This window comes from Megalopta genalis, chromosome 12 (genome assembly GCF_051020955.1).
Source record: "Megalopta genalis isolate 19385.01 chromosome 12, iyMegGena1_principal, whole genome shotgun sequence".
Taxonomy (NCBI): Eukaryota; Metazoa; Arthropoda; class Insecta; order Hymenoptera; family Halictidae; genus Megalopta; species Megalopta genalis.
Window position 1 is genome coordinate 8,487,631 of NC_135024.1, and position 19,230 is coordinate 8,506,860.

General features: G+C 39.4%; 1 protein-coding gene across 5 annotated transcripts in view; it reads left to right on the forward strand.

Annotated features, from left to right (window-relative positions):
- The window catches only part of rsh (Rap GTPase activating protein radish), a 179,899-nt gene that overhangs the window by 111,237 nt on the left and 49,432 nt on the right, over positions 1 to 19,230 (forward strand). For 3 of the 5 annotated variants that reach the window (XM_033465038.2, XM_033465040.2, XM_076525786.1), the window contains 10 exons: positions 6,300 to 6,357; positions 10,049 to 10,185; positions 10,892 to 11,320; positions 12,187 to 12,427; positions 13,438 to 13,873; positions 14,510 to 14,648; positions 14,859 to 15,006; positions 15,863 to 15,883; positions 16,931 to 17,132; positions 18,354 to 18,465. In XM_033465038.2, coding sequence (XP_033320929.1) covers positions 6,323 to 6,357; positions 10,049 to 10,185; positions 10,892 to 11,320; positions 12,187 to 12,427; positions 13,438 to 13,873; positions 14,510 to 14,648; positions 14,859 to 15,006; positions 15,863 to 15,883; positions 16,931 to 17,132; positions 18,354 to 18,465 — 1,900 coding nt within the window. In that variant the 5' untranslated portion in view covers positions 6,300 to 6,322. The remainder of the gene's footprint in view (positions 1 to 6,299; positions 6,358 to 10,048; positions 10,186 to 10,891; positions 11,321 to 12,186; positions 12,428 to 13,437; positions 13,874 to 14,509; positions 14,649 to 14,858; positions 15,007 to 15,862; positions 15,884 to 16,930; positions 17,133 to 18,353; positions 18,466 to 19,230) is intronic. The other 2 variants (XM_076525788.1, XM_033465039.2) reach the window with 2 other exon arrangements.

Consider the following 19,230-nt stretch of genomic DNA (forward strand, 5'->3'; position numbering starts at 1 on the left):
TCTGATCACAGAAATATTTACACTACGTGTCTGATCACAGAAATATTTATACTACGTGTCTGATCACAGAAATATTTATACTACGTGTCTGATCACAGAAATATTTATACTACGTGTCTGATCACAGAAATATTTATACTACGTGTCTGATCACAGGCATTCTTAAACTACGTGTCTGATCACAGGCATTCTTACACTACGCGTCTAATCTGGGACATTATTATACTGCGTGTCAGAGATCGGGGACGTACTCATTTAACCTATCCGACCAGATAATGCTTATACTACGTGTCTGATCAGATAATACTCACACTACGTTTCTAATCAGTTAATCTGATAAATTACAAGCTTGTACAACTTAGCCGTCTAAGGACATATTCGTACTGCGTCTCTAATTATTATATACTCATTCTATGCGTCTGATTGGTGATAAGCTTATTCTACCTGTTTTAATAGAAGAAAAGTCATCCTACGCGTCTAACAAAAGACCAGCTTATTCTACTGTTTTGTTAGGACAATTCTGTTAAATGTCTGATTAATGAGAATCCCTTTCTACTTGTGTAACAGTCTTTCATATAACGAGTTTTCACATAACGACTTATACTACTTCTCACCGTATGAATAAACGTAAACTGTAATATAATCACGTAACATTAATGCAGAAATAATGTTGTGCAGATGGTACATTCTATCTGCGTCCAACAAATTGAAAATGTATTTGTTGTTTCATAGTAGAAAGAATGTATTTGAGTAGAGTTTCCACTGGGTAAACGATTTATCTATGAGGAACAGAATTAGTTTCGGATCTCAAACGTGTTTGCAGTTGGTTTATCAGTGCCCGGAAGAAACAACCGCGAGCTTTGATACGAGAAAGCCAACAGAACTTTCTAGCTGTAGTTCGCTTGCACACATAAACATCGAACTGGCGTTTGCGCAGCGTGCGGCGGCCAAAGCGTTCATACAGTGTCCTGGTCACGTCAGCCCCGCGAGAAAATGAATGTCGTGCCACGAACCGACGAATATATCTCGTCGATGACACGCGGACGTTTCACTGGCCGATAATAGGAGCCGCACGAGCAACACGGTGTCTGGTTTTCTGATGCGTTGTCACGCCGGGTAGTTCCACTCTGCGCAGAAACTGTTTAATATTTCCTAACATTTCCCCGGGCTCTCGAACAATGCTCGTACGATCACCGTTCTCGCGAATCCACGATTATGCAAGGCTCTTTTGTCCGTGAGACAATCGACTGTCATCATGAAGAAGAACCTCGATGCTCATCAAATCGTTATCGTTGTCGTTCCGCCCCGCTGTATCGGTCATACTGTTTAAGCAGCAGCGATAGATCTCGGTTGTTTCGTATGATATCCGATGCTCCAATTTACCGGCGGACAATGAAAACTGGAATTCAATGCGTGGCGACGTTAGCGTGGAAGCAGAATGGATTACGGAGATGTCTGAACAGATGTTCCGAATCTGCTCAAACCGGGAATAAAACTTTTCCGCGAGATATAAATCATGTCGTTCGTATTCGCGAGTAATCCAGCGTCAATCTTTCCTACTTATTATTTATTCGGAATGTCGGCCGTTCGATGGGTATTACCGTGAGAATTCCGAGCCGAAGCGATTCAGTTAGTTTAGCCGGTCCGCCGACGAACTTTTCTCACGGTTTATAGAGCCACGAGATGAATACGGATTCTCTATTGGCCTAGCTGCGAGCCACCAAACTTTTCCACATAATGAGATTATATTGCACGAGATTCGAATTCCTTCTCGCAATCGCGCTCGTACTATTTTTGACGGAAACTATTCGATCGCACAAAGCAGGCGTCTAGCTCTGGAACTGGCTCATTTTTCGTATGCGAAAAATTTATGCGGAAATGTTTCTGTAGGAATATTAAAATTACGTCCTAATGTTTGGTTAATCAAACATAATTGTAATGTTCACGTATCGTTCAGTTTTTCTTTACGTTTAATTACAAGAACAATTGATTTTCGTATTCACGATTGTTCGATCGACTACTTCTGCAAGAGGCTGCGATATTTTAATAATGATATTTCAGATCCTGGGAACACAATGCGTGCATAATGAGACTTTAAACGGCACGCGTGTGTATTCGACGAACAAATGTTAAAATATTCCATGAAAAGATTATCCGCAGACGTTCTCGTCGTGTTTCAGGTATTATCCTCAACGCGGCTTTTCCCGCGAAACGAAATTAATTATTCTAATTATGCCGGGCCCGTTACCGTTCTACATCGTATCCGGATACGGAAGTCGGCTGTCGTCATAAAAATTGTCGAGCCCCGGCCGGCTGCGACACTGGTCGAATATGTCTGAAGAAAGTTTCCCGGTGCAAGAATAAAATAACTTCTAGACAAGGTGTGCCCCGTTATACCGACCATATATCACGGGCTCTCGAGTTGCGGATAAAAATAGCTCGTGAGACAAGACAAAAGATGGCCTTTTACACGGGAACGATGAGTAAGTAGAGTTTCAGGGAACGTCGGGTTTATTAAAAGTACTTGCAGTTGTGTACTCTGACTGTGGAGTTGATAGTGGGATCAATTTTAATAGCGTCACGCTGGATTGGAACTGGTTCAAACATTTATTTTGCCTTCTTTTTGTTGGCGAATGATGTACCGATAGTTGTACTAATGTACTAGTGTTTTATTAGTCAAGTAGAATAGAAGTTGTGGAGAATTTTTGTGACGGATTAGGTTTGTTGTCAGAGAAATGGAGCAGGGAAATTCTAGTCAGATGAGTAGAAATGGACAGGCATGCTCGAAAAAGTAGAATAGGACAGTCACAGTTAAACAAGTAGAATGGAACAGTCTTATTCGAACAAGTGGAACGGAGCATTCATGTTAAAACAAATGGAACAAGGTAGACGTATTCAAACAAATACAACAGGACAGTCTTATTCAAACAAGTAGAATAGAACAAACTTATACATACAAGTGGAATAAAACTTATACAAACAAATATGCAGAATAATCATATCGAAACAGCTAAAATGGGAGATCATATTCGAAGAAGTGAGATATGACAACTATTTCTAGCTAAATAAAATGGGTTAATTATATATGTACAAGCTGATTCAGCTGTCATTGAACAGTCAAGTGTGAATTGTCTTTAATCAGACATCTGTTTGACAAACGCTGGTCAAACAGCATAAAATTGGCACTGTCCAAGCAAATAGACAGCAACTAGCCAGACAATGGCGTCATTTTCTCCAGAAAACTATTACAAGATAACTGAGTCAAGCTGACGTATTAATAAATAAAATAATAAATTATAGACGAGTTCGACTCGACGCAAGAAATTAAAACGTGTTAACACTAAGTATTTACTTAGAAAATTCTGCTTCTACTTAACGGTTATCAGCCTCTCGTTTAAAGAATGTGTTATCCAAGTTGTCGCTCCGTGAATAAAAGCGCGGAGCCCCGAAGTTCTTATCAGACCTACGAGCCCTCGCAGGGTGTGAAAAGCTTCCGTTATCCCTGTTCATGGTCGCCGGTATCTATCCTCAACAAAGACCGGAGCGCCGCATTAATAACAGTTTTCAAACGCAAACTTCTCGTCGGAATCGTAAACTGCGAGGGTAAATTTTAGCGGACACAGCATCTGCCTACTGCCATAAGCAGATTCATCCCGTTCCGTGGGATCAATTATCAAATTATCCGAATCTGGCTGCTTTATCAGCTGGCTGCCTGTTACCGAGACCGTCGATGGCTGGTCGAATTAGCATACGAATGGATTTAAAAGCGACCCGGCAGACGATTTCCCCACGGAACGGTTACTCGGTCAGCCCGCCGATCTGACTTCGTCCCGAATAATTTCGTATTCCGCGATGCGTCAAGCGATGTGGCGCGCGATTAACGTCACGGTACGAACCGCATTAAATTAATTTCGCCAAGATTACACTCGGTCGACGGGTTCGCGAGCGCAGGGAACGCGACCGTTTAACACTCGTCAACGTTTACATAGGCAATGTTTCACGGAAACGGTTACTGAAATGAATATTCCCGCGATCGTTTCCCGTGCTCGGAAACGACGACAAAATATAATAATATTCCTATGTACAAACAGTAATATTTACTAGCATTAAATTGAGTGATTTATTTATTTGAGTTCTTTAAGTAATTAAATGTTTAAACGGCAGATTAAGACGGCACTACGTTGCATTGCGTGCGGTCGTTTGTCGAGGTTCCTTAGCTCGCATTTCCGCGAATATTACAAGCTGAATCGAAAAATACTTCTTCGGATATAATGAAAAATTTGATAGCTGGAATGTCAAAATTAGTAAAAAAAGTTTTAAGGGCGCGCGGCGGGTACATCGTCGAAAAGAGAATTGAATTGCATTTTTTAGTAAAGCAGTAAATACATTATTTGTTAAATATATTCTCTAATATAGCACAAAGTACATAAAAATCATAATAATATCCATTAGTGACATCCATTAATAATATTAATATTAATAATATCCATTAATTATTTGAAAACTTTGTTTAGATAGCTATCATAATTAAGAAAGTGTTCGCATGCTTATTAGACGGGGGCGTATGGTGCGATTTAATGTACACGCTTCTAATAAATTCGGATTTCGTTAGACAATAGCGTTAACACTGGCCCTTTCACCATCCTTATTACGGTTTCATGCTCGAATCGCCTCACCGCGAAATGAAATATTGTATTTCGCTGAAAAGTATTACTCTCGACCCGGTGATATTGGATTCTGCCGGTGAAATTTCAGCGCTTCCTACTTGCGCCGGAGACGATGAATTTTTTGGGGCCGGTCGGATGTAGGACAAAATCAGGAGAATGACCGTGATTCGAACAGTGAATTCAACAGTGAATTTGGTTCTAATTTCAATTTTTGCTTTAGGTTAACGTTATCCTACAATAACATTGTTTTGTAATTATAGAAACCATTGTGGTTTTACGTTCTCTTTTTAGACGATATTTAGGTTTCTTTAGGTAACGGTAATGGCTTCCACCACTTCGAAACAATTTCTAACAATTATAAATTTCAGACAGTGTTTAAATATTGTGCTAAACACAAAATTTTGCATTGTGTTTAAATAGTGTCAAACAATATAGTGTGTAAACATCTAGGCTTGCCAATTGTCACAATTTAATTCTACGTGAATGCGTTTTAAAAATGTATTTTGAAAATGCAGTTCAATATCAATCGGCGAATGACCCGAAAAAGTTCTCCGGAAAATCACGCGTTTCATCGAAATTGTAAATGGCGTATAGAAATTGGATCCCAACATTTCAACCGGGATCCGTCGACTGGAAATCGTTCCATCGGGATTAGAAAAATGATCCCGGAGGTTAAACGTTTGCCAGTGTTTAATTCCACAAATATTTACCAAGACCACATTCCGGGATACCAGGCGGTATCGTGTTCCATCCGCCAAGGGTTGCGAAGTTGCGGATTAAAGTAACCCACCCCCGCGGAGCGTTGAACTTCATTAAACGAGAAGTTTATCGGTCAGGCTCTGCCAACTAATTACTATGTTGTAAGCAAGAAGTTAACCGGTAAAATAGGGAAAAAATGCCTTGGAAAATGATCGCCGATACTCGCTATTTAGAAGTTGCAAAACTTTGGAACGCTAGGTTCAAGAACACTTCGTGAAAAATTGATACTGTTCGACTGAAAAAATGGAGACTTGTCCGCGCGAAAGTTCTTGAATCGCTGTGAGTCCGGGCAGCTTAAAACTCCGACCGAAAAAAATTACGAATTCGCGACAGGAACATTTAAGAATCCGCGGCGCAGAAACTGAGAAATTTCCCGTCCGGAAAATTGAAATTCACGAAGAATTTAGTAAGAATTTACAGTACAGTCTCCTAGAAGCTCGGTGATTTTCGGTGAGAACGCTGGAAATTTAATTGCAGCAACGGTGACGGGAAAACTCTTGACACGAAAACCGAAACGTCGCGGCGCGACGGGAAAATCGAGACACCCGGACGCGAGAATTTCGAATTTGTTTTCCCGTCGTGCAAATTGGAGCTTTGCGACTGCAAGACTGAGATATCCTGACGTGGAAATTGAAAACGCGTCGCGAAAATTTGAACATCGCGCGGGCGATAAAAATTGGGAATTCGTGGCAGAGCGATTCGAAGCTGGTTGTTAAACAGTGATCGAGAAATAATCGAGGACCGTCGCGTTGGTTTATGGGGCCGATCAGGGCGCAATTTCCAGGACCCTCTCCAACAACTATCACCACATTTCCATCTCGGCTTGACGCATCCGGCCGGCAAAAACGTTTTGTGTGTATGTATCTTTTGCAGGTCGGCCAGGTCCCTGCCATGCGATGTCGTTGCAGAGACCCAGACTTCGACATTTCAGGTCGAAAAACGCTAAATTAAATATTGCAAAGAGAATTTTCTTATACGCTGAATTACGAGGACAGACATGCGGCTCTATTTCTATCTCTTTTGTTTTTCCTTGCTCGCAAATGACTGCGTACGGGGCACGATTCGACTCGCAAAATTCGCGAAGAACGGAATCGATTTTCTTCGAGCGAAACTTTCCTTTAATTTGTCATTTTCGAATTTACGAACGTGGATGTTTCAGTTGTTGCACGCAGTCTCGCCGAAAACTTCATTGTTGTTGTATGTATGTAGATAAATACATCGCTGTCAAATATTTAATATAATCGATGTTCGTTGGAATTTAAACATTTTTATTTGATCCAACCGTTCTCGGTATTATCGTACGCGTTCGTATTCGTTCAATAATTTTTCAATAAAGTTATTTATTAGTCGATCCGATATTTTATATCGAAACTTTATGGAGTGGCGGCCAATCGAATCAAATTGGATAAACTGTGTACGGACACTTTAGCGAATCATTGTATGAAAATTGCGATTACTGCGAGACACAGTAATAAAGATTTATATTAAATCAATATCGAAATAAAACCTGATTTAACTGTGCGCTTCTTGCGCACAATGGTTTATTATCAAACTTATTAAACGTAAATTAATAATGGTAGTGTTGAAATATTTTCACATATGTTTTTAAAATCATGGTTCACAATTTATGGCAGACATTTAGCAAACAATTTTGAAGAGTTTTTAACTAGAAAAATTAAAACCAGAATTTGCCAATAAATCCACAAAATTAGAAGCTCGCAATAAGAATAACAAAACAGTGTCATGAAACGTCAATCGTTAATCAGCATTTGCACATTGAAAACGTAAAACTGTCAATTTCCTGTGCCACGTTATCTACAAATTCTTTGTTTCGCGAAGTTTCGTCGAAGAACGATTGATCCGTGATTCTTGTTCGACTTTTGCGGGTCAAGTGATCTAGATCGAAGATTCTAGATTCGCATTCCGTTCGCAGTTACACGAGTACACGCGTGTACGATACGTCACGAAGTTGTTTCACTTGCATCCACTTGCTTTTGGGAATGAGGCTGATCGGCGCTCGCTCGAACACGTTTTCGGCAGCTCTGTAACCACACCTGCGTCGCCTGTGTCCTTAGCGCATAAACCTTGTCCGAGAGTGTGTGTTTGCTCCGTTCGATGATCGTTTGCGCCATCGTGCACGTCGTTTTTGACGCACGCCCACGCGCCGGCAGCTGCGAAACGTGGTTTCGTCGGTTTCATGATTCATGCTGCAAACCGTAGAGTGCAACTTTAGCTGCTATCGACGTACAGGGAGCTGATGATGGTTCAGTCGTTTCTGCTCGCGACGAAAAATCGGACCAATGATAGAAGCGTGCATGGAACTTGCACCCCCGCCTAGATGAGTCGAGAATGATTTTCTTGCTTGATTCTAGGTTGAAAGGGCTTTTTAAGCTTAATCAGTGGCGAACTTCATTTTTATTCTCGAGAATACGTTTGGGAATTACTTCTCCTCTGCATTATTTACATTTGCAACTATTTAGATGTTAGTAAATGAATTAAACAAGTGAACAAATCTGAAGAAGATTTATTCTCGGTGACCTTGTTTCGAAGTTATTGGCTTAATGAAAATTAAGTTCGAACATAAAGTTAGTTCGTAATATCGTAAATGAAGTTCGGATCACTAGCTATCGCTTGCAATAAATACAGTCACGGACAAAAGTTAAGAAACCTTTTTTAAACCGCATTGACTTTTTTCAAATCTTTGAGTTACTTATCTAGAGATCCACGCGTGTGAGATCTACACCACGAATTTTTTAAATTTTCGCTATAGCCTCGAGTACAAAGATTGAAGAACGAGAGTTCTTAATTTTCTGTCATCCCAATTAATAGTAAAATAAAAAAATAAATTAGTCCCTCTAACATTTAAAGAAATTCAAGTCATTTAGTTCGGTTTTAAAAAAGCTGATGCGTTTCGAAAGTTGTACCTTAACTTTCGTCCGTAAATGTATATTTAATGACGCTATGAATGGCTGTAGCAAAGAAACGATAGTTCTAATTAGCGTAGAAGAGCGTGTCGACATTTTTACATTTCTCAACGAAGCCGTTCCGTGTACTTTTCGGTCGGACCTCGTGCAGTGAATAGAATTACAGTTACAGTTTTGCTGCCCAATTAACTTACTAATTCGATAATGTCCAACATGTTCACACGGACTCGCGGATGCCCGTAATTTGAAAAATGAAATCCCACAATGGGAATTGTATTATATGTATGTACGGACGACAGAACTCAATATTCCAACTTCGTAGGCACTCAGGGTCTCGGAAAAGGTGAGCATTCGCGAAGAGTATATTACACGAAGTTTTCTCGTTAACTTTCCGTGCGAACTCGATTCCCTTGTGACTGATCAGCATCAACGCCCTGTACATAAGGATAATGTATAGTATCGTGAGGAACTCACGAACCAGCTGGCAAATCTTAACACTTCGTTACTATACTGTTAACTTGAAGTAGTATTATTTTAAATGTAGTTTGTCTGGAAGGAGTCTATTCGTTTCTTTATTATTCTCCGATTTTCCTTCGAACTTTCCACGACTCGAGAACTTCGCGGCGGTCATTCGCACTTTCGAAATTGAAAATTTGTCGATATATATATACAGGGAGGTCTACCAAGATCTGCCACCCAAATTACTCGTAAATCGTTCGTGGACGATCGTATGGAATAGGGAATACGCTGATACAACAAACTTTTTTCTACATTGTTTCTTTATAGAATCAAATTTTATACACTATGATTAAAAAATTCAAACTGACCTCCAAATCTCGATAAAAATAAGCAATATAAAAGAAAATTAATTATATAAACGTATATCTGAATCCATACTCTACAACTTCTGTTTGAAACGGTTTTCGAGTAATTTAGGTAGCAGATCTAGGTAGATCACTTTGTATTACTAATTTCTGAAGATTTGTATATCCGATTCGTCGTTTACCTTTGCCAAAAAGGGCAGAAGCTTTCTCCGTATTTATCAGAAAATATGAATTATGACTCTCAAAGGAAATCGATGTATTACGATTCCATGAACGCGCTTAAATTGTAAATGCAAGGAAATCTTTGTTGCTCCACTTAAAAGTAAAACTTACATGTTTATTCGTTTCTCCAATTAGTCGCACGTCTGCAGAAAATAATTTCAATGGTTTCCGAGGACGGAATGGACTAATTTTTCAAAGCGATTTGTTATTCGTCAATCTGCAGATTGTGACCAGAAATTAATGACCGCTTCGAAGCTCTGCGACACGGAATTCGAAGAAGAACGAAGCGAAAAGAACGGACAGATCAATTTCATCGAGCCCCGCTTCATCCTCCATCATTAATTTTCCCGACGAGCGAGCGTCCGTCGACGAACGGTGCCCGCGATTTGCATCTCGACGAGCATGCGAACGAACCGTAGCTGAAACTATTTTTATAACAATAGAACGATCTAGCGAAGAAACTGCGACCTCGATGAATGATGTTAGATTTCACTAGCGTTGGCATGGCCTGGTTTCACCGTAACGATATTGTTAGAACAAATGCACCAAATATATCCTAAGGATTATTATTATCGAACGCGTCGATCTGGAGTCGATCTTGAATCGTTTATCATAATCGCTGGTACCAAGATCGATCGTTTATCGTTTTCAGGACCATGTCCACCATCTGCTTCGTGTGCAACCTGCCCATCGTCAAGCCACAGGTGGGGCTGGAATGGCAGGGAAAAAACGGCTGGGACGACTTTGTTCGGGAACAGGTGGAGGAGACCACTCTGAAGCAACGACTTGGTAAGTGTTCTCTAAATGAGTGCATACATTAGTGGATCAGACGAACGTTCGTTAATAAAGATGTATATTAAATATACGATATAAATGTTTGTAATTCGAGTAACAAAACATAGTCATTGTACTAATTTAATATTGCCAATGCATGTAATAAAAGCATTGATGCAATGCTCGCGAATAAAGACACACACGAAACAAACGGATTTATTAACTAATAAATGTGTGCAGTAAGTGTATGAAATTAATATTCAAAAATAAAGACATTCATAAAATATATGAAATAAATGCATAGAGTAAATGAATTCATTTAATACTTATTAATCGATTCATTTACTAAACGTCTTAAATTAATTTTAAGTCGTTTAATATTTACTGATAAATTCGTTCAGTAAATATATTAAATTAATGTTGACAAATAAAGACGTATATGAAGGACATGAAACAAATGCATTCGTTTAATATTTACTAATAAAATCATGAAGTTACAATAAAATACGTGAAAAAATACATGAAATAAATGTAGACAGTAAATGCATTCATTTAATATTCACTAATAAATTCATGCAGCATGCATACTAATTTAATAGTGATTAACGAATGAATATCAATAATTACAAATAAATGCACGTGATAAATGGATTTAAAAAACTGCATTAACTTAGTATACAGAAATGAATGAAACTAAAACTTTTCTCGGATGTTCGATCAGGAACCGGAAGACGCGACTCGGGTACGCAAATCTCGCCGCCGAACGAGAGGAACGAAACGCCGACGACGCAGCGTCGCCGACGGTCAAGCTTGGCCCAGCTGACAGACATTTTGAGAGAATGGAGCGGCGGCGGCGGTTCGGGTAAAAGCAGCCGCGGGAAGCAGCTCTGTCGTCGCGAGACGCTCGCGGACATCACGAAATCGCTGCCGTGGTCCAGGCAGACGATGGACGCGAGTCACCTGGAGAGGCTCCGGAAACGCAGGGAGAGTTCCGTGGACAGCGGGATCAGGAGTCAGCCGTCCACGAAATCGAGGAGAGAGTCGACGATCAGCGACCTGAAGAACGACATCGCGAGGTTGTGGATGAAGCGAGGTTCGACGTCGCAGGTGCAGCCTTTCCCGAAGGTCATTTCACCCACGCCTCGACGCGGTAAGCTGCGGGTTCTTAAGCAAAAATTGCTGCTTTAACTGGAAGAAATCGAAATCAAATGGAACTTTGTTAATACTATAATACGAGATGTACGATATACAGGGAGTCCCAAAATTATGGTACTTCCGGGAAATAAGAGGTTCCTGAGCTTATTTGATGTAACTTTTTCCTCAGCGAAAGTGCAATCCGCGGCTTCGTTTACGAGTTATTAACGAAAAACAGTGACCAATGAGAGGCGAGCTTGGTTGGCGCGCGGCAGCCGAGCCAACGAGCGCACGGAGCTCGGTTCCGCTCATTGACTCGGTCGCTTAGCGCCGCGCGAACTCGCCCCTCATTGGTCGGTGTTTTACATGAATAATTCGTTAACGATGCCTCGAAGAAAATTTTTGTAAAGGAAAAAGTTGCTACAAATCACCTCATGAATCCCTCATTTCTCGGAAGTACCATAATTTTGGGACACTCTGTATAATATTCTTATTATAATATTGGAATAATAACACGACGGTGCTTTCAACTACTTTAAATCGTTGTACTTTTACATATTGGATCCACTCATTTTTGTCATAAATGCTTCAAATCTGCAGCTTGTTTGTATTCCTCGACAAATTCTGGAACTGTGCTGTTTTAAATCCAGCAAATGGTAAAATAAATCAAATTGTCAGGATAGTTGAATTACAGTATAATCTTACAAATTACATTATTACGATATTACCTATAATTTAGGTTTTACTATATTTAGTGAAATGAATGAGACGATCCGTTTGGGTATCGATGCAATAAGTAGTCGAACAAGTGGATTAACGCAAATTACGCGGCGTGGAAATAAAGAAGCAGAGAAATGTATAACAATTTCGGGTTTACCGCAGAGTCCATGGAATGGAAGAGTTCGCGACAAAGCTCCGGGGAGAGCTCAAGATCCAGGAGGGACTCCGTTGTCACCGGGCAAACGCCTAGTCCAGGTGAACGGAAGCACAACTGCCGACACCACAGACGCAGACAATCGCAGCAGTCCATGGACGGCACTGTCGTCATGCCATCGAAGTATGACAGACTCGATCAAAGACCAAGCGCCTCCAGCACCGATAGCACCGGCAGCAACGCTATTAGGTACGTAATGATTGACTAACAATTCGCGGCGCGCCTGTAATTTCGAGTGTAGTTTGCATAATAGCCTGTCATCGACTCAGACTCGTTCCTGTAGGACATATTAACCCAATTGTCCTTGATAAGAATCTCCTGTGTTCCGCCTAAGAACAGTCTAATGGGTGACTTTGTACACTGTCTTGCAACCATACTCGACAAACTCGATTCTTGAGGGCAACTTTTCTTTTTATTTATTCGGAAAGTCTCGGATGAGGATTTTTATGTATGCACATGTTTTGGAGATATTTTATGCACACTTAGACGGCGGATATTTAGGCGAAATAGAAACTGTCTGTATTAATTACAAGATGCAGATGCTAGATAGACATTTCTTCTTTTTAATAATTTTAAAGAGCTAAAAATAATACAACAGCATCTTTGAAGTTTACGAATGTTTTTATTGGTGGATCTTGTCGTCAATGCATAAAATCCCAGTCTAGTTATCAATACTATTAGTGTCCCTTCTGCATCTGATACAATAGAACTATCCGGGTCTCCAGTGTCAGAACTCTCTATTATCGAAATACGTTTGTCGTGTAGTTAGCTGTGAATCCAATACAATACAATCATATACAAAATGATCTACTATATAAATCAATAGAGATTAAGTCTGACATTGGAACCAAGTACAATAAATTCTCCCCAAAATTGTCCTTTAGCTTGTGAACAAAAATGGACAATTTGAGAACAGGAGATACATTTTTGTTTATGAGCTGAGGGACAATTACAGGGAAATTACTGTAACTATTTTATTATACGAATATCGATGTCTCGTTACTTAGCTTAAACAATTGAGATTCCTTCTGTCGCAACAATTTGCCTTTAATTTTCCATGAGGACTGCGAAAGTCTTCAGCAGTGAATTCTATCAATTTTTATTATAATTACAAACAATACTACATTATTTTGGCCAAATCAGATCAAGGATAAGTTAAGGATCTACCGAAGCTGATTACTCTGAATTGTCCACGATAGGGAACACATGGACCACAGGAGCTCGATAGATAAAGGCGACCGGTCGAGCAGCACCGAGAAGCCGCATCCTAGTCTGATGATCGAAGGGAAAACGGTCACGTCGACGACCACGACCACAACCACCTCGACGTCGATGATCGACGGCAAGACTGCCGTGACGACGACCGTCGAATCGAAGTCGACGGGAACAATGATGGTCACGACAGCCACGTCGACCACGTTGACCACGTTGACCCACCTAAACTTGGACGCGTCGATCACTCCACCAGCGATCGTGATGTCCTCGGTGACGCCGCCGTCGATCTCGCCGACAGTTGGCAGAAGCCTTCCGCTTCCGGGGGCCTCGACTTCCGGTGGCTCCAGCCCCGTTGGCTCGCCGAGCGTCAACACGCCCACGCATCCTCTGCTCGGCACGAGAAGAGACTCGGCTACTCAGGTACGGTATCAAAGACTTTCCAGTCCTTTAAGTTCTATGGTCTCATACTTGGCGAAACCTATACTTTATTTTATAGATTATATTATTTATAGAATATCATCTATATGTAAAATATTATTTTATATTTAGAGGGATTCCTTATGGGAAAAGTAAAGCGTAAACGTTATTGTTTGCCGACGTTTATTTTAATTTTACAAGTTGATTCTTCAGTGCTAAAGTTTTTCAGTTTACGCAGTGATGCTTTGTATAAAGTGTCTTCGTGTTCGCGGTACGATTTGATTTGTTAGGTTGGTCGCGACATCTTTTGTAGCTGTGCAAAATAAGAGCGAATGATGTATTGTATGTGTCAGTGTTAACATATATCTTATGTGTCTGTAATAATACATTATATGCTTTATACAACAGTCTTGGAATGTAGATGTGCTCGAAAGATTAAAGAAAGAAAATTACAAGTAGTATTAGTCAGCGTGTGGTCAGGCGTATTCGTTCCACTTAATTTCATACAATTCTATACACCGGGTGATCTTTAATTCGAAGAATGCGCCGCAAGTGCCTAAAATTCGAGACCAACGTTGACACATGGCAGCGCGATCGCAGCGAAGCAAATCCAGTTACGGTAGATCGCCTCTGTTGCAGTGCTATTACAAAGGAAAGGAGGGTTACCCGAGCAAATCGTCGAGATTAATACGCCAGGCAGCCGCGATAGACGAATCGATGCCACCCGCAGTACGACGTGGGAGCCAGCCGACGTTATCGCCGGATCCCGACGAAGGAGGTACACCTATGCATTCCAATTGCACATTATAACCATCGGATGCAAAAAACGTAAAATAAATAAACTGCTCAGACTGTCTATGAACATTAACATTCTTCTCCCTACTAAATCTGTCTCCACTTTCTATCCCGATTTTTGCATGCCAATTCTTGTCGCGGGTGTTCATGAGAGATCGACCGGTATTTAGATGGTTTCTATTGTTCCTTGAAGGACGAAGGGCTCGAAGGGACTCACTGAGCCCAGATTCCGCCTCTTATCCGAGGCGGCGCGACTCCAAGAGCCATCTGAGCCCAGACAGGAGCGTCGATAAAAGGGATCTCAGGAGGCAGTCGGCGTCCCTGGCCAGCCGGCCACCAAGGTACCTGTTTCCTATCGATTTTTCTACCCTGGCAACGGATAACGTTGCTCCACTGATAAAAATCTCGCTAAATCTGACTCCGGGACGAAAAATAATATCGTCGCTGGAAAAGAAAATATTCGATCGGGAAACCTGTGTACACTACTGTCCATAAAGTATACTTTTTTTTTTTTTGACAAAACACGAGGTGAGCCAAACACTACATCCTCTTTCGTAAATGAGACATTTTATTTCTCATCGTTTCTTCACCTTTCCATTTGTAGAATTCATATTTATTAGAATTCATTCTAGTAACAATTTCTAGTAACAATCTGTTAAGTGTGCATGTTATTCCGGAGTAAAAGTCTGTTCTATTGTCATCAACATTTAAGTATTCGAGTAAACGTAGGTACAGAATTGATATAAATTTTCTTTTCCTTACAAAACGATTATTACAATCAAATTAAAATTGATTGAAAAACAGGAGCGTATGAGACGTTGCAATAGATTCTCTGTTAAATTTATATTATAGTAGATATATAATATAATTAATAGATTTACGTCTATATAATTAGATTTACGTAGAAGGAATAATAATTACTCAGCTATATGATAGTTACTGCAGACTGATAATTATCTTAGCAAAACATGAGATAAATGCAGAAGTGTCTATATTAGCGTACTTATGGACGGTTGTGTATGTTTATGTTAGCTGACTTGAAAAGAATTGTACGGTTAAATTAACATGATTTTGTGTGATTTTATATTTGTAATAGGTTTCGCGAGATGATTAAAATTGAACTATTTCTTTTCGAGTTGTCTGTTTATGAGACGAACAAAATGTTTCACGGTATGAAACTAATGTGTTTCGTCCCAGGTCTGCTAGTAGGACACGCCGGTAAGGCCCACTTAAAAGTTAACAGTTCGACCCGTTCGGTTGTCGTTCACAAGCAATAATGCACGAGTTCCATATACGCGAACACTTGATCAATCGCACGAGTTTCTTCCGATTTATACCTCAATCTTCGACTCATCTCGATAGCTAGATGTTTTTTCTATAATGTCCATTATCTTAAAATAAATACCAGTAAACGAACGTTATAACACCTAATCAGTAGACTGATTTCTTTCAAAATCCTAAGAGGAAGATAGAACTGCACATTCCTAATAGAATCGTTCAGAGGTGGGCAAATATTATTTTAAATAATAGATAAAAAATTACAAATGATAATTACATTTTTTATTTAATTAAACATTTTTATTCAGTGAAATAAAATGTTATGTTTTATTCGGATTTCAGGAAAAGACAAATAATAAACAATAATTTCCATTTATTATTATCGAACAACTTGCATATTTCTTTCTGAACTCAATGATATCGCTTAGAGCGATTGAAGACCATTATTTCATGACTACGATGTACGATCGATGCGTTGTGCCGAATAAAAATAGTAAATAACAAGCAATTAAATGATAATTAATAAGAAACAATTGAAGTTGTATTTATATATAAGAAATCAATTTTATTACTTTAAATAATTTATTTACATCTATATAAACAGTAAGTAATTATTTTTGTATTTTATTTAAACTTTCAGACGACAAATAATATTTTATTTAAAGAATCATTTAAATGAACGTTTACGCCCAACGCCCAACTCTGTTCGTAACTAGCATCATTTTAAAAATCTTCTTTACAATTAGTCTATCCTGCCACTTAGCGAAAATATTTCGTCGGTCTAGTATTTTCAGTTTTCACTGATCCTTAAGAACTGTAATTTTTAACAGCTAACATCCATTAATTAGAGTCGATAGGAGGGAGACAAGTAATTACCGATTAGCTTCTAAGTGTCGTCGCGCTATGTGTTCTAAGTGTTTCGAGGTTTGTCTCAGTGTCTTCCAGAGTCATAATTGCTCGCGACTGATCATCGATTTTCGGTCTTAGATCGCCGGATGCGTCGTCCTGTTCCTCGAGAGAGCCGAGTCCTTGCGCTCGGCAATCGAGCATCCAGCAGGCTCCGCTCGTCAGAAGGCAATTGGTGACGAATGAAATTATGATAGCTCGTGGCTTCCGGCGGCAGAGCACCACGGAGGAGATGATTCGGTGTCGGAACTTCCGGAAACAGAGCTCGCAAAGCGACGAGGCGGTGAGCTTTCGACGATTAACGATAGATCCGTGCTAGATCGAAAGTGACTGATGGTGTGCGTGGATTCATCTCGACATTGAATCGGGTTTCCGACCACTTCTAGAAGTTATTTTTAGACCTTCATGGAAAATGATAATCTTCTGCAGGAGATTCTTTAATTCTATTAATAAGTTGAGGATAAGGTATCGATATTCCGAAATTCTCTCAATCTTTCTGTTCCTTTTTAACCCGAGAAAGATAACCTACGTCGCAGAGGCGCCTGCGAAGACTGTTGATCTTTGTTAATTTTTCATAGAGGTCTAGTGATTTAAGTTTAAAATTACTTAAAATATAAAAATTATTTTTACAATAATGCCAAACCTTTAAAATGACTAGATTAACTTAAATAAATATCCATTGTTAGTATAAAATTGACGCCTTAGAAAAGCATGCGCCTCTGAAGCGTATGGTTATCTTTTACGTACGTTGTCATATGGTTATCTTTCTAGGGTTAATTCGTTTTTCACTGATCTATATTCTAGTGTTTCAGTGATCCATTTAACACGTTCACTGTCGCGAAATTATTTGCTTTCATTTGAAAATTCATTTTTACGTTAATCTGTTATATCCAGATCTGGGTAAAAATATTTAAAAAATAATTGGAGATAGTTAATGAAATATTTTTGTTTCTATGAAATAATGTTTCAAGATTTGTTCGACGTCACAGAGATAAGTATACGTATTGAAAACAGCTCTCTATGTTGCGGTAAAGAAAATTATTAATTATATTTTCTTAACATATGCACTGGAAATAATTATTTGAAGTAGTATCTCGTCTATCTAAATTTCTATTAACTGTTGGACATTCTATTTCTTATTATTAACATTTATTTATTAACATTTATGAGAGAAAAAGAAATCTATTGAAAAAGTACAAACACACATATTCTTTGAAAAATAAGCTTTTTTCTATATTTCTCTGATTTAATGAGTGTAATTGGAACATTTAACATCAGTTTGCTTCTAACGATGTATATATTATATCTCAAATGCAAACATGAATGTCAAAAAGAATTTTTGGAGTAGTATTAAATAGTATTAAAAGTATTAAATTCGCAGGGGATAGTTATTTGAAGCCTGAAGAGTGGCAAAAGCTTTCGTCGCTCCCGTAGAAAATCGTGAATGCAACATCTACGAGCGAAGGTAGAAGCTGGAATAAAATGCTGACATTTTTCTGATCAGGTTCAACGATTGCGAGGGCGAAGGGACAGTTCGGTACAAATCACTGATGGCACGTTTGAGTCGATGACATTTGAGAACTCGAGCACCGTTTTCGACAGTAGTACGCAAACTGGTGAGTGATGTGCGATGCGCATATACGGAGAAAGTCTGACGTGTGAAAAGGAATCATTTGAAGTTACTTCGAGCAAGATTCAAATATCGCGCCGACGCGAGAACGTTCGATAACACTTCGAATTTCGCGTGGCACGTGTTCGTAATTTACCGACGGTCGACACAGTGTCGTAGGCGGTGTTGAACTTTGCGGATTTGAGTGGGATGGTAATCGAATCCTATGATATTTATCTGCCTATTTTGCCAAGTGATTGCTAGATCATTTCGGTGAGGTCTTTTCTGATAGTACTGTTCTTTTTGAATGTAAATAATTGAAGTTTGATACGTAAGTTCCTATTGTTAGAAAGATGCACAAGATATTTCTGCAGCGAAATTTTGTCGCATCGATCTTTCAAGTCTCGTCGAACTTACGTTCTATCAAAAAATTCTCAATTCGTTTTATTTTGGAAATAAATATTTCCAAGATTGGCCATCGTAATTAAATCACAATCTTCCCATTGCCTTATTTCTTTAAGGATTTGTCTCGACAAATCATTTAATTTCATGAATGAAAAACATCGTCGGAACGCTCATAGTCCGCTTTAAAGCGCGAGAAAGTTAGCAATTACAATATTAAATGTACACAATCAAACCAAACACTGAAGGTTCACGAGAGATCTTCCTCACGAAAACCTGAAAGTTCGTTTAAAGTTTCTCACACAGCCTGGAAGTAATTATTCGAAGCTTACCCTCTTCGTCAGGAACTGTGCTCGAAGGATTTTCTTCA